This window comes from Dasypus novemcinctus, chromosome 26 (assembly GCF_030445035.2).
Source record: "Dasypus novemcinctus isolate mDasNov1 chromosome 26, mDasNov1.1.hap2, whole genome shotgun sequence".
NCBI classification, from domain to species: Eukaryota; Metazoa; Chordata; class Mammalia; order Cingulata; family Dasypodidae; genus Dasypus; species Dasypus novemcinctus.
The window spans coordinates 49884364-49898981 of NC_080698.1; the positions used below are offsets into that span (position 1 = coordinate 49884364).

General features: G+C 39.3%; 1 protein-coding gene across 4 annotated transcripts in view; it reads right to left on the reverse strand.

Annotated features, from left to right (window-relative positions):
- Window positions 1–14618, reverse strand: part of VGLL4 (vestigial like family member 4) — a 194474-nt gene that overhangs the window by 68713 nt on the left and 111143 nt on the right. Inside the window, exon 1 of one of the 4 annotated variants that reach the window (XM_004466359.4) lies at window positions 12517–13315. The exons of the other annotated variants lie outside the window; for them this stretch is intronic. Coding sequence (XP_004466416.1) covers window positions 12517–12598 — 82 coding nt within the window. The 5' untranslated portion in view covers window positions 12599–13315. Of the gene's footprint in view, window positions 1–12516; window positions 13316–14618 lie in introns of those variants that run through there. 4 annotated transcript variants of the gene reach the window in all.

Sequence of the window (14618 nt, forward strand, 5' to 3'; positions counted from 1 at the left end):
ATAAATGAGTGAGCAAAGCTGGAGAGAACCAAGGCGACGCCAGAGATTGTCAGTCTAGTCAGAGAAACAACCAAATGATCCCAGCCCTCTGAAATAACGGCTGTGTGACCTGAAATCACATATTTACTGAGTGCCTACCTGTGCACAGCACAAGGAGAAGTGCTAAAGAGGGGAGTGCATAAAAGGACGGTTTACTCCGTGCCCTCAATAAGTCACATTTTAGATGAGGTGTTTCATGTATACAAGAAGAGGAATCAGATTTTTAAAACGTGCTGGTAAACATGCAAATGAAGGTTGTCATTGTCAAAGCAGTCATTCTAGAATGATTTGACCCATATTAGCCCAAAGAAAATTGTCACTGATTAAAAGATATTTTGGAACCTACTTGTGGACTTGGTTTCAGAATGACAGATGGAAAAATATCTCATCATTTTACAGGCATACTCTATTTTAATTCAAAATGGGATTACTTAAACTTAACTTCTAACCATATATACCAAACACTACTTCAAATGCTTTGGGTTATTAATTTTTTAAAAATTTTAACTTTTACCTCAAGATTGAGGAGTTAACAATATTTGCAATATGTATATAAAGAGCATAGAACTGTACTTGGCAAATAGTGCTATATAAGTGTTCCATGTTTTTTTAAAATTACTGGCCACCATCAGTAATATCAACACTGTACCTCAGGCCGTGAAAGCAGCTTCCAAAACACTAACAAGGTTCTGAGAACGAGATCATCACAGAATGGGGTTAAATATGTAATTTCCCAAGGTTACTATTTTATAAACAAGCTTGAACACCTTACTTATTTAGATACTTGAAAGCTGTTAATTTGTTTGCTTTTCAACCACTTTATTTACATTAAAGATAACAAAATACAAGGCAATACAGCCAGCTGAAAGCAGGTTAGGTAATCCTATAGAAATTCAAAAGAACATGATATAAACACAGTTACATTTAAAGAGGACAAGGCTTCTTGGTAGGCGTTAGCAATTAAAAGGTTAAGTTACAAATCTTGCTTATAAAGAGTTTCAAGTGAAGTTTCCTAAAGGGAAGTGATGAACTCTGAAGGATATACTCACTTGGCTAGAAAGGCATAGGAAGGGCATTCCAAATGGGAAACAAAATTAAAAGAATGGAAAATGGCAGACAAACCAAACCGGACCTAAGAGAGCTGGATCTCTGAGCATTATTTTAACAGGCCAGTGGTTGGATGAATCACCACCAAATAGATATAAAGCAAAGCAACATTCCGCTAAAGGAAACTGTTCCCAAAAAAAGTCTGTCCTCTAGGCCACGCTGGTGTTTTTTTTTTACACCCCTCAATCTGGAGGCATGCTGGTTTCCAGGGTTTATGTTTACCCATCAAGAAAAACAACCCCTCCCCTTTGACAATACCAAAATCACTACCTCTGCCTTGAAATTAGACAAGAAATATATACACTCCAGCCTCTAATTTAGATGATAAACTCTTCTATAGCAGGGAATATGTGTCTTTTTCACATAGTACTACTACTTGTCATACTAGGTATTCTAATAAGTGAATTACAATTTAACAATGAGGAACACCTTGATATTGCCCACAAATCCCCAGCAAGACTAAAATTAAAAAGACTAGCAATACCAAGTATTGGTGGGGACCTAGAATTCTTGGAACTCTTATATACAACCGGAAGGAATATAAAACAGTATGAAAACTTTGGAAAACATTTGGGCAGTTTCTAAAAATGTTAAACATAACCAATGACCCAAGAATTCTACTCATACTTATCCAAGATACACAAGTGCATATGTCCACATAAAGGCCTGTATAAAAATGTTCAGAACAATTTTATTTGTAACAGTTAAAACCTGAAAACAATTCAACTGTCCATCAACCAAGGAACTGAGAAGCAAATTGTGATATATTCATACAATGGACTACAAAACAGCAATAAAAAAGAACAAAGGACCGATCCAGGCAACAATATGGATGAATCTCAAAATTGTGTTGGATTTTGTTTATATTAAGTTCAAGAGCAAGCAAAATTAGTCTATGATGACAGAAGTCAAAGCAGTGGTTATTTTGGGGGGGTAAGGGTATTGACTGGCGAGGGCCATGAGGGAACTTTCCAGGGTAATAAAAATGTGCTATACCTTGATCTGGGTGGTACTTACACGGTATAAGCAGAGAAAAAAAAAATTCACGCAAAAACACACCGTTTTAATTATGATTCAATAAAATCAAAAGAAAGAAAGAAAACTGAACAGGTAGAAAGCCGCCAGCCCATCCATTATCCAAATTAAGCGCAAGGTTTACATCTTATCTAGCCCTTTCCAAATACTCTATTATCACAAAGCAACAGCTCAAAATAAAAATTCCCTCTGGGGTGTTTTAGTAGCTACCCTATTGTTTTAAGGTCTGACCAGAATATTTTAAGAACAAATAACCAATCCATGGATTTCTTAAGACTTTTATATTCACTGAATTTTTCTAATTCTAATATATTTTATTCCCATTAGGATCCAAACGAACCATTTCAACTTTTTTTTAAAAAAATTGAAAATACCACAATAAATCCTCATGCCCAATATAACTGGCATAATAGAGTGATACATCTTCACTCTCAATGGTAGTTAGAAATCCAAGTGAAACACTCCAGCCTCCATACTTCCAGGATTCCAAAGGAAATTTTCTAAAATTTTCTCAAATTTCTAAATCTTTCACAAGACCATGGGGAAAATAAACAATCCACTCAAATCTATATTCTGAAGTTGGGGGGAAAAGCAGTCACCTTTAAAACATGGGTATAATTATTCTAATCAGTAAATCAGCTAATAGTTACCAAACTATTAACTGCAATAATAATACTTTTCATAATACATAATTATCTTTTTAAAAATTCATCTGTTCATTGTCTCCTCTGCCAGAAATTCAGGGGATCTTGCCTCTTTTGTTAACAGCAATATCTCCAACAGTAAAACCATGCCTGGCATATAATAACCATGACTATTGACTATTGTCCCATAAGCAATTTCTTCATTTAATAGATTGTCCAAAGTCAAGTAACTAGAAAGCAACATGAACCAGGGGCAGTTATTTCCAACCAACACACTTCAAAAGTTTCTATACAAAAACTGAACCCTAAAGAGTCTGCTTTTCTTTCTCCCCTTCTTATTTACATCCTTCCATTTGCCAGCTACCTTTTCTTCCTCTAAGAACAACTTCTAAGAGTAAAGAAACTCCCTTGTTTCCAACCAAGTATCCTTGTACTAATCACACAATGTCAAAGTTTGTTTGTCTTCAATGAAAAGATGAGGGAGTAGATTCATTCATAAACAGACACCAGGGTGGTTGGTACTAAGAATAAGGAGATGAAAGTCCTAGCCCCACCAGAGCTTACTGTAAAGCAGAGAGACAAGTATAGGATGCAGTGTGATTCATTCTATGACAGACGTATTCATGGCATGCCATGAAAACACAAACACAATTGCCAAATCCCGTCAAGAAGGAAGGAGCAAGGGGTCACTTTCCAGAAGAAGCACCTGCACTGGAGGGATGCAGAGGAGCCAAGAGACAGGGCAGGGGGATTTCAGTTAGAAGCAATGGCATGCTTAAAAGCAGAAGGCAAGAGAGCACTCTAAGAGAACTGGAAAATAACTTCAGATATCTGACCTGCAAGGTGTAGGTAAGGGAATGGTGGGAAAATTATACTCCGCTAATATTCCCTCTCCTCTTGCCCTCTGAGTTCTAGACCCAGCTTTCTAACATCTCTCTTCCTTGTAATCTCAAAGCTCCTTCAAACACAATATATTCAAAATTTAACTCATGCACTCACCCCAAACAGTACTCTTCCTGCATTTCCTCTTTCTGCAAATGGCATCGCCATGCATCTGGATGTACAAGCTGGAAATCTGAGGGGCAGCCTCAGTTTCCTCCCTCATCCAGTTTCCATGCAGCACCACATCCTGTCCATCCTGTCTCTAAATATCTCTTAAATCCATCCACTTATGTCCTTCTCCACAACCACCTCCATAATTTGAGTTACCATCATCTCTTGTCTAAACCACCGCAACAGGTTCACATCCTCTCTATTTCTATGTTCTTTCCTTCTAATCTATTCTCAAACTGCAACCATAGTCTGTTTATTTTTCTTTAATGTGCATCAGCCTGCTACACTCTTTTCTACTTCCAACCCCCACCCCACCAACAGCTCCGTAAAGCCTGTGTCCATGTGGCCCACCATTTTCTCACTGGCACCTACCACAGTTCCTGATGTAGTGGGTTCTCAATAAGCGTCAAAGGAGGTAAGAATTTTAAAATCTGGAAGGAGTTAGCACCAAATGGCACAAAGAGACTTGCCACTGGGATATCATCAAATGACCTTACCCAAAGGAGTGTAGGGGCAGAAATCAGATTACAGTGGATTGAGGCAAAGAATGGGCAGAAAGGAAAAAGAGATAAAACAACCTTCTTCCAATAACTCAGATGCCAAGGAAAAGATAATCTAATAGCTGGAGAGGAATACCAGATTTAGGGAAGGGTGAGAGACAGACAGAGAGAGTGAAAGTGAGAGAGAAACCAGATCTACTGGTTAAGTCTCTTGAGGCCAAAAGGGTTGGAAACTGTGAGTACCTATAGAATAGGGGTTCTTAACAAGGGGTCTGTGAGTGTAAATTGAAATTAAAAAAAAAAAAACACCATTATTCTTGTGGGGACGCACTGGTGCACGTGGGATATATTTATTAAACAACATACAGTATAGTGTGGAGACTTAGGGGTCTGTGGTTTTCACCTGACTGGCAAAGGGGTCCATGGAACAGAAAAGGTTAAGAACCCCTGACATAGAAGGATTAGCCTTCCACAGAGCCTGGGGAAAGCAAAATAAGAATGGATTTGGATTCAGAAGAGTTTGCAGGTGGGAAAACAGGAAGATCCTTTATTTTCTCCTTAAATGACATGTTCTGTATTTGGATTCTTCCAGCTCTTTAGGAGTATATCCCACACTCTTTCTTTGTTAAAATAAAGAATGAAATACAGTATATTTTTAAAATGTACTTATTGGACACCAAGAGCAATGTTTGATATCCCCTGTTACTTCTGGAACTTTACTTTGCCCCATTTCTTATTGGTATAAAACCTCTAATAGAAAAAAGCCTCCCAACCTTTTCTCTAGAAACTGGTGGTAACTGACCCCAATTCTGAATTCAGTAAAGCAGTGCTAGAAAACTTTACATAGGTTTTATGTTGAGAATAAGTACAATTTTCCATCCCTTTTACTCCCTACTCAATAAAACTTAAAGATTGGTAAAACTGCCTATCAAATAGTCCTTAAAAAGCTTCCCAAATCACTCACATGGGTGATTTCAAGCACTGGCAAAGAAGTTCTCAGCATTTAGCAGGAAAATAAAACAATGGCTCCCTGTGTGGTCAGCCAATAGTGTATCAGTTGTCCATTAGAACACAGTAGTTTTAAAGGACATGCATATTAAGAATAGGGGGAAATGTGTAAAGGAAAAAAGCTGGCATTAAAATAAAGTTTTTACCTAATTCTTTATCACTTTAATAGTGGCACCACAAAATGAAAGATGTGTTTACTTTCAAAGGAGGGGAAACTTCCAGAAATTTGCCTTTATCACTCCTTCAACTATTATCAGTGACTAAGTCTTGGCTCTGTCCAGCTGGGTTGCACATAGTATAAACAACTTTGCTGAAGTGCTTGGCAAAGCACATCTGTAGCAGCACATTAAATTCCAAGTTCACACTATCAAAGTCAAATCATAAAGTTTCATCTGCATTAGGAAAAATAACAGGCAATTATTTTCATGCAAAATAGATATAAAATAAAAAGCAAGACACTACAAGGATAGATGATTCTTCTTCATTCATAAACTCAAATAGTGTATAATGCAGACTATTGTTTTAGATATTTGTTGCTCCCTAACGGCCATCTCTATACAATGTAGAGTATTGTCTGAATCCTGGAGCAATTTGAGCTTTTTCTGTGGATCCAAAAGTCCCTGGATTAGCATCCAAAGAAACCTGGCACAGCGACAAAGTTGACTTGTAACAAGCCTCAGCCTTTAAACAAATTGCTTATTAATGCAGAACCAAAGTTGCTGTTCAGACACTAATTATACTATGTAATTCCAAAAGTGTCCCCCACTTTGCACTCTTCAAACTGGGGCAGAATTTTTCTGACAATTTTCCATCACAGCGTAGATGGTGGAGGGCTTTAACAGGTGGCAACGAATGTTGAATGAAATACTGACGGAAGATAAAGTTTAAACCAAAGTGTCACTCGCTCCGTTTTATAAACAGTGGAAAACCAGGTGAATGAAAAGGAAGCCAGGGACATTCGTGTATATTCCATACCCCCGGTACCCCTAATTCCAAGATAAACTGGCTTCATAAGGAAAAAGACAACTCTTCAACCATCTCCACTAGTTTAAAAGACCATATAAACAAGACACAAAAGACATACAGGATAGCAACAATACCATAGAGCTAAAAACAACATGATGATGAAAAACACAGAAAACGAAGTTATAAAGGTATTAAAAAAAAAAAAAGGCAGGTTAAAAATTGTGATGTTTTAGAATTGGGAGGGATTGAGATCCAGAAAGAAAAGTTGGAGGAGGTAATTTACTATTTCTTGACTTGGTAGTGATTACAAGGTTGTTCATTTTTTAAAATTATAAACTATATATGTTTATGCATTTTTTAGTACGTATGGAATATTTCAGGACAAAAAGTTTTGAGAGAGAGAGAAGAGAATCAGAATGACCTAATCTTTAGCAGAGTGTAGGCATTCCATACATGTGTAAGAGAATAGATACTGGGTGACGAAAGGACAGTACTGAGTTTTCCCTGACGGTTTACTAAATATATTTCAGTTATGTTCACAGACTTTTTTTTAAAAAAGGGGGGGTGGGTGGGTTTAGTACTGTTTGTAAAGATCATATACATAGTAACAAACTAAAGAGAACTTTAAGAACAGAACTTTTTTTTAAAAGGGTAAACATGCTTTCAACTAGTAGTGATTCACATTGTTAGGATTGAAACACTCTACATACATATATTACCCTGACATTTAAAACAATCTACAGAATTTTTTAATGCAGAAAAGACAAGACAGCAAAGCAAACGTAGAAATCATCCTTTAGAACTAGTGTACGTGACATTCAGGAAAGCAAAAATTAAAAATGAGTAAATGGAATAAGCAGAATCATTTTCAGAGTCTGCTTTTAAAATTAAGTCCATGGTTGGTTTTGGGTTTTGTTTTGCTTTGCTTTGGGGGAACTGACACATGAATTCATTAAAAGAAAAAGGGGTAGGGGTGATGACTATTTTGTTTATGCTGCCAAGCAAGACTGAAGAATAGTTACGTTTACAATGAGCTAAATATACAAGATATAAATACCATTAAATATAAAGTCCCTGAAAAATGTTGGATATCTAGAGACAAAATAGATATAGTCAGAAACATCCCTTTTAAGACTTTTTCATATTTGTATACAAAAGCACCAGTGCTAAATCTGGATCTAATCCCTTCATGACAAAATTTAGTTTTTTGTAACATCCTCCTGGATCAAGGAGAATTTAACTGATACTGAGGGATTTTGAATTTTCTCACATGTGGAGGGAGATTTCTTTGTATCTTACAGCATGTTTTTTTTCTTTTCCATCTTTTTCACAGCAACAAATCCAAGCACCCCAGGAAAACAGCAGTATAGAGCCATGCAGACAATGGAGAGGGAAGGAGGAAGGAAGACAAATCTGCCTTCCCAAACACAGCCAAATGTAGGCGCCAAGAGATAAACAGCCAAGTACAATAATCCTTCGAGGAGGGGACAGAGAAACAAGGGAGGGGAGCTGGAAGGAAGGGGATATGATCACACCTTCCCTTCACAAACTGTAATTAGAAGAAAGAAAAACTGGCCAAATTTCCTGCAAGAGAGAGATCTCTTGGGCTCACCTGGGTCTATTTTATTAGCCCAGGCTCCTCTCGGTTTCTCTCTCTCCCCCCTCACTCCCGCCCCTTTCCTACAAGCAGAAAAGCTGAAGTAAGATGAACCTCCACAGCAAAAGAGTTACACATGTTCTCCCTCGGAACACAGCAGGACCAAGGGCCTGTCACTCGATATGCAGGACTGGGGAGGAGAGGCTGGTACAAAAGGCTCTACTCAGTGGCCTTTTCACCTGCATAGTACCCAAGGCTCTCCTAAGTTTCCTGATGCCCCTGAGCTCATTAGACAAAGAACAATGAAGCCAGGACTCCACCAAACTGATGGTGGTTAGACTGGCGGATAACAAAAGAACTCAGTCACCCCGCCTCGCTCACCTCCCAAGCAGGGTCTCACTCAACTCAACAACTCTCACGTGTGCGTTTCTTCTTCCACTCCAGAAAATTAATTTAAATGTAGCCTGTGGTGAAACAAGTGGTCATTCCATTCTGAAACAATGATCAGGTCTAAAATTTAAGGAACTCCGAATACTCCCTTACGCTTTGAGACAATCACAAAATGCAATGTATTCTCTCTCCCAATATAAATCCCACTATTAAATTAAAAGGGGGAGAATTTTTCTACCACATTACACATTCATGGCTCTTCACCCATAATTAAGGTATCTACTCACAACAGTTTAAGGCCCCAGGCAGCCCGGAGCACATCTGCTAGGACCTAAGTTTTCGGCACAAGTAGTTACGTATATATGCCGTCAGCCATCTTGAGGGAAGTCAATGGTCTAAAAGTCCCCCTGTTCCCGTGGGGATTCACTCTTCCTTAGCTGGCATGTACGCAGGGCCTCTTCCTCTCCACAACCAGGACAATGTTTAGTGCAGGCGCAGCAGGGAGAGAAAATCCCAAGGAGGCTGGTCCCCCTGGGCTGTTGTGACTCTCTTGTTCCCGAGCATCACAACAGCCTTGGACGCTAGACCACTGACTGCTCTCTGAGTAATGAAGAGTCAAGGGCAGCCTTGCCGCGCACTGTCGTCCAGGATATAATCCCTATATGGGGACCGCGAGGTACCCAGGATGGAGCACGGTCCCTGACGTCAAGGAGCTCATAATCAGTTAAGGAGACAAGACATAAAACAATTTCCGAGAGACAGCATGATATTACAGTAGAATCACAGAACAAATCAAAACTACTGGCTTCTAACCTCAACTCTGCAACAAACTTTCTGAATAAACTTGAACAATTTACCTCTCTGAGCCTCAGTTTCCTTGGCAGAAGCAAGGCAAATATACCCAATGCTGTCTAAGGCCCCTTATAGCTCTACATTACTTAGATGATTCGAGAAAACAATTAGAGGATGTAATTAAATGCTAAATTATACAATAGCAACTACAACTGGCAATGGAGAGATTTCACTGATTTTTCCAGTCGGCCATCCATTCCAAACTACTTCCTGACAGCCTGCTCCAGCACTGTGCAAGGACTTGGGGATACAGCAGAGTACAAGCCAGAATGCCCTGCCTTTGTGAGGCGCAGCGTCTTCCCAGGAATTCAGAGATGAAAAAATGAGGGCTGGACTGGTCTATGCCTTTTCATGGAGACAGAAGCAAAACTGGGCTTCAAATGGGTATAATCTGAACATTCAGGGGGGGTGATGAATGATGAATTGGTTGACTGTTAAGAATTGTGATAATAAACCATGAAGATTTTGAACAGATACATTAATACACACTAATTTGCTGATTATCAGTGAAGGTAACCAGTTCGTTCCCAGATGGTAGCCAGACTTGGATTCCTCTGCCTGCTTGCCACTCTACTTCTACCCCTAGGGTCCCCCACCTCAAGCCTACTATTTGTGGTTATGTTTTTCCTTTATTCTTTTCAGTTGTGCTTGAAGATAACTACGGTAAAAAGCAGATGCCAAGGAGCAGTAAGGTACTAGTTACCATATCTCAACTACTTTAGAGTCCGTTCCAAAGTGAGATTTTACAAAGACCAAGTGTGACAAGGGAATCAACTAAAAAGACCTATTTGTCTATAAGTTGCTAGAAAAGTTGACTAAAGATGGCACAGACACTGATTTTGCAGAATAGACTTGGTATATTACAACTTAGGGCTATAGTACAACTTGCCTAAATAATTTGATAAGAACAACCATCAAAAACATCTTAATTTTTAGAACTAAAGATTCAGAAAATTACCCATAGACTTGTATATGCGAAGAGCAAACCCTAATGTAAACTATGGACTAATAAAGCCACTAAAATGTATTAATATTAATTCTTCAATTTTAATAAATGTACCACACTAAAGCAAGATGTTGAGAAACTGGGGGAGGTGGATGATATGGGAACTCCGTACTTTTTGTACAATTTTTCTGTAAACCTAAAACTGCTCTAAAAATAAAGCTTAAATGAAATCAAATGTTGTCCACCAACTGTACATTCCATTTTCCAATAACTTCCCTGGAATGCTAGTAAGCTGATATGTTTAGTAAGAATATTCTCAACGAGGTGGATTTAAAGGGACAGTAACTGTTCCAACTCTTCTTAAAAAAAAAAAACCCACGTTAAGATTTATGTCCCTCTTCAAAACACCCTTTTGAGTCCAGAGCAGATGTGTGCAGTGTTTACACTGAGAAAACCACTAGGGCATAAACAGCTCACTATAAACACCACTCAAATTTTGCTGTGCTTTTCTTCATTTCCTGTGTATTTATTTTGGTGTTAAAATAATGTTAACTTTCATAATAAGGAAAATAGCAGCAGATGTTTAAACCAAACAGATTACAGAATATTATCCCAAATATCTACTCAACTTTCAAAATTCAAGTTTCTTCCTCCTAAATAACTAGGGAGACTAGAATAAAACTACTGCCATGTAGATTCCGTACTACAAAACAGTAAGTCAACCTAGACAGGCTTTCCAAAAACTCTTCCTCACCACCACCAGTTGGAGACAAAAAAATTAATTTGGTGCTAATTTCCTAACAGTCCCTAGATTCCGCTCTTAGGCAGATCATTAAGTTTTGTTCTGTTTTGAAAATATCACATTACTCATTGGCATACGATGGCAATACAATTGAAATCAATACCTTAAAGCTTTTTACTTTCCTAGTCACTGAAAAAAACAAAAAGCGCAAGAAACTGTATCGTGCTGATTTCACAGGAAGCAAGCCCCGTCCGTTGTTGTTTATACTACTCTTAAAATCTTTAGGTCTGCCTTTAATGAGTGAGTTCAGAAGCAAGATCGCACTTACAGGAGCAGATTCAAAGAAATCAACTCACTAAAATTCTCCTCACTGAGAAAAGTAGCAGTTCAATAATACCTTTTTTAAAAAAAAGAAAAAAACTTTAAGTACGAACTCCAAAGAGTTACCCAGAGTTAAATAATCCAGAGAGTTCCATAAACACATGCATGAGTTTTCTTCCTTGAAGAAAAGGCAAGCTTTCAACTGATGAGGAAACACGCCTGAACTTTTTACATGAAAAATACAAGTCAATCAGCTCACGCCCCAAGTTTCTTCATTGTTTCCTTTTCAAGAATAATGCCCAGTTTACTACTAGCGGAGAAAATATGGAAACCGCTCCTTCCTGCTGAATCAAAAAAGAGACGGCTCCACGATTTGTATGTGGTTACCGAAAAAAAAACACACACACTGCTCTTGCCAAGCTGAATCCCCCAGTGATGCTTTTCTGTCCACTCAAACCCGGGCCATGACCATGTTTTCAAACTGCACGTAGATGATGTTCCAATAGATGAAGAAATAGAAGGTTCTCTTATTACTGCTACTACTAGAGATAGCTTGAAATACCACAGTGAGAAAATACCTCACGCTTAGTGGGAGGTAATAAAGAATTCAGAGCGTTGGGTCTCCCCCCCTCCTTTTTCTCTCCTTTTAATTTAGCTTTCTGGCTGGTGTGTTGTGTAATTATTTCCACAAGGGACCAGCGTGTGGAGGGAACATGTCAGAACCCTCTTGGAGCTGTACAGGAAATGGGAAGTCAAACAAAGGGCCAGTCTGTGCTCTGGAACCCGGGTGCCCTTCCAACCCCCCAAACCGAATACAAAAATTCTTCCTTGTTTGGGACAATCTCTTCCCTAAAACAAAAAACCCCCTGTGACTCTGCGTCCTCCCCTACATCAGAATTCGAAGCGCTACTTGACTACAATGCAAATACTGTAGATGGTGGCATGCTTAAAATCAGCATCAAAGCCAAAAAAACTTTTATTTTGGGTCCTAGAAGTTCTTCCTCTAAAGAGATACCATCGGAAGTCACACGGAAAGGAATGTGCAAAGAGTTAGAAATTCAAAAGTTAGTACTTTGCAAGCACAAAGCAAACTTTTTACCAGTTTGCTTCCCCGCCACCCCCAGCCCTGCCCACTGTAAATAAGCACAGAAAGCCTCGTACTGAAAGAATAAATAATAAACGCTTGCCTCTCGGCACACCCCCAAAGTCCCAAGAAAAGAGAAGAACATGCACGGAAAGCGAGCAGAACCCTAGGACAGGCGGGAGGGGCCCTCACAAAAGCCAAAGGGAGGGAACTTCCCGAGGGGCACAGGTACCTTCGTAGCACAGAATGCCGATGTTGTTGTTCATCTTGTCCAAGTACTGGTAGTTCAACAGGTCCATCTTCATAAACAGCATTTATCGCGCTCGCAAAGAAAACCAGCTCTCTGCCTTCGCCCCAACACTGTGCGTTTCAAAAGTCGATTCCTGCTGAGGAGCTCCTGGCTCTTCTCTTTCACTTCACAAAGACCGAGGCCCGGCCTCGGATTATCAAAACAAAGTCTGTGAAAGTGGTAAGGGACGCCCCCCCCCACACACACACCGGACTCACAGGAAGCCCTTCAAGGGTTTACTTGTGGACCGTCTGTGGAGTGTATCCTCGACCGCGCATTCAAAGGGAGCTTCAGAAGTCTTTAGGAGGCTTTCTTGGAAATGAACAAGGAGTGAGAAAGAAAACCGTGAGGCACATTTCCTGGGACAAAGGCGCTCGGGCCCGCCTCACAGCCCGCTGCGAGTCGCCCGCGCTGACATGCTGGCTGCGCGCGCTGTGGCTCGCGGGGCAACGCGCTTCCTCTTCCCGGCGCGCCGCGAGCAGCGCGCATGCTCGCCGAGTCCCTGGAGCTCTTCAAATGTCAGGGATATTTTCTGCACAAGATCAGTCTCTAAATGTATTAAGTGTTTGAAAGAAAGAGAAAGAGGAGGTGGAGAGTCTGTACAGAAGGGGCTCTTGACAGGAAGCGGCCCTGCCACTGCAGAACTGGAGGAGGAAAAGAGAAAGCCAGCGGGGGTTTCTTTTTTCAGGAGCTTAGTGGAAAAGTTAAAAATCCATCATGGAAGCAAGCGTCTCTGGAATTTGAACTTTTGTGTAACTTCACTCTTTAGTTTCAGAAACCCAAAGGGTTTTGCTGTGGTGTGAGTGTGTGGATTTTGTGTGTTGTTACTGTTTTAAATTGTTTTATGATGTCCGTTTACGCTTTCACTGTACGTTTAAATCTTTGTTATTATGGAATATAACATCATCTTCTCTCATACTCCGCATAACAACACAGATGGACAGGGAAGGAGGATTTTACCTTTTTACAAGAGGAAACTGAGGCTCTGGGGGATTAAATGACTGGCCCACAGCCCCCAAAATAGTTGGTAAAGTGTTTTCCTCCTAATATTACCAACTTCTTTAAAAAAAAAAAAAAACAGGGAGAAGGGAAAGAAGGGGGTGTCAGCAATCAGACTGACTTATCCAAAACTGAAAGCCCATTTGAAAAACTGGCATGAGGGATTATTTTCATCTGCACATACAAAAGTTGTGTCAATTATTTGAGGCCAGAAGCATGTCACCCTGTTGTTATTGGACAGACTCAGGGTTTAAACTTCGCATCTCCAATACCTACCACAGCAAGCAGGTGTCCAAAGCTGTTTTTTTAAATGAGTTTTAATTGAATATTCAGAATTTTCACCAGGTGAAGGGCACACTAGCAAACCAGGGGGGAAAAAAAGTTTTTATCTTTGCAGATAACAGCTGACTTTTGGCTCCATATATAGACAAATAAATCACGATAGGAAATGTTTCTTTATTGGCATTATTGCATTATATTTGTAGAATTTAAGTGTATCAAGAGGTATGCAATATTGTACCAAGATCTAACATCCCAAGCATTTTGGGATCTTAGAATAAGACTGGGATGAATTATGTTAAAAATCCAGCAATAATTGCACTTTAGGCAATGGATACACTCATGGTTGTTTTAAACAAATCTTATTTGGAGATTAACACAACACCCAAATACTGTTGCCATCACTGCTGCAACGGCCATAACTGGGGTAATGGCAAGTAAGCAACAGAAAAATCAAGATTTACAAACTTTAATTTCTAAACCTGTAAAGATAGATAACATAGTCTACATACCAAATAACATATTGACGAATATGTATACCATCAATTGAAATTAAAATACTTAAAAGTATTTTAGGGGAGATGGGAAGAACACTCAGAGCATCTAGGATACATAAGATTATTACATTCAAAACAAACAACAGAATATTAGTCAGCCATAAAAAGAAGTTCTGATACATGTGACACCATGGATGAACCTTGATGATATCATGTTGAGTGAAATAAGCCAGACACAAAAGGACAAATACTTTATGGCCTCATTGACAT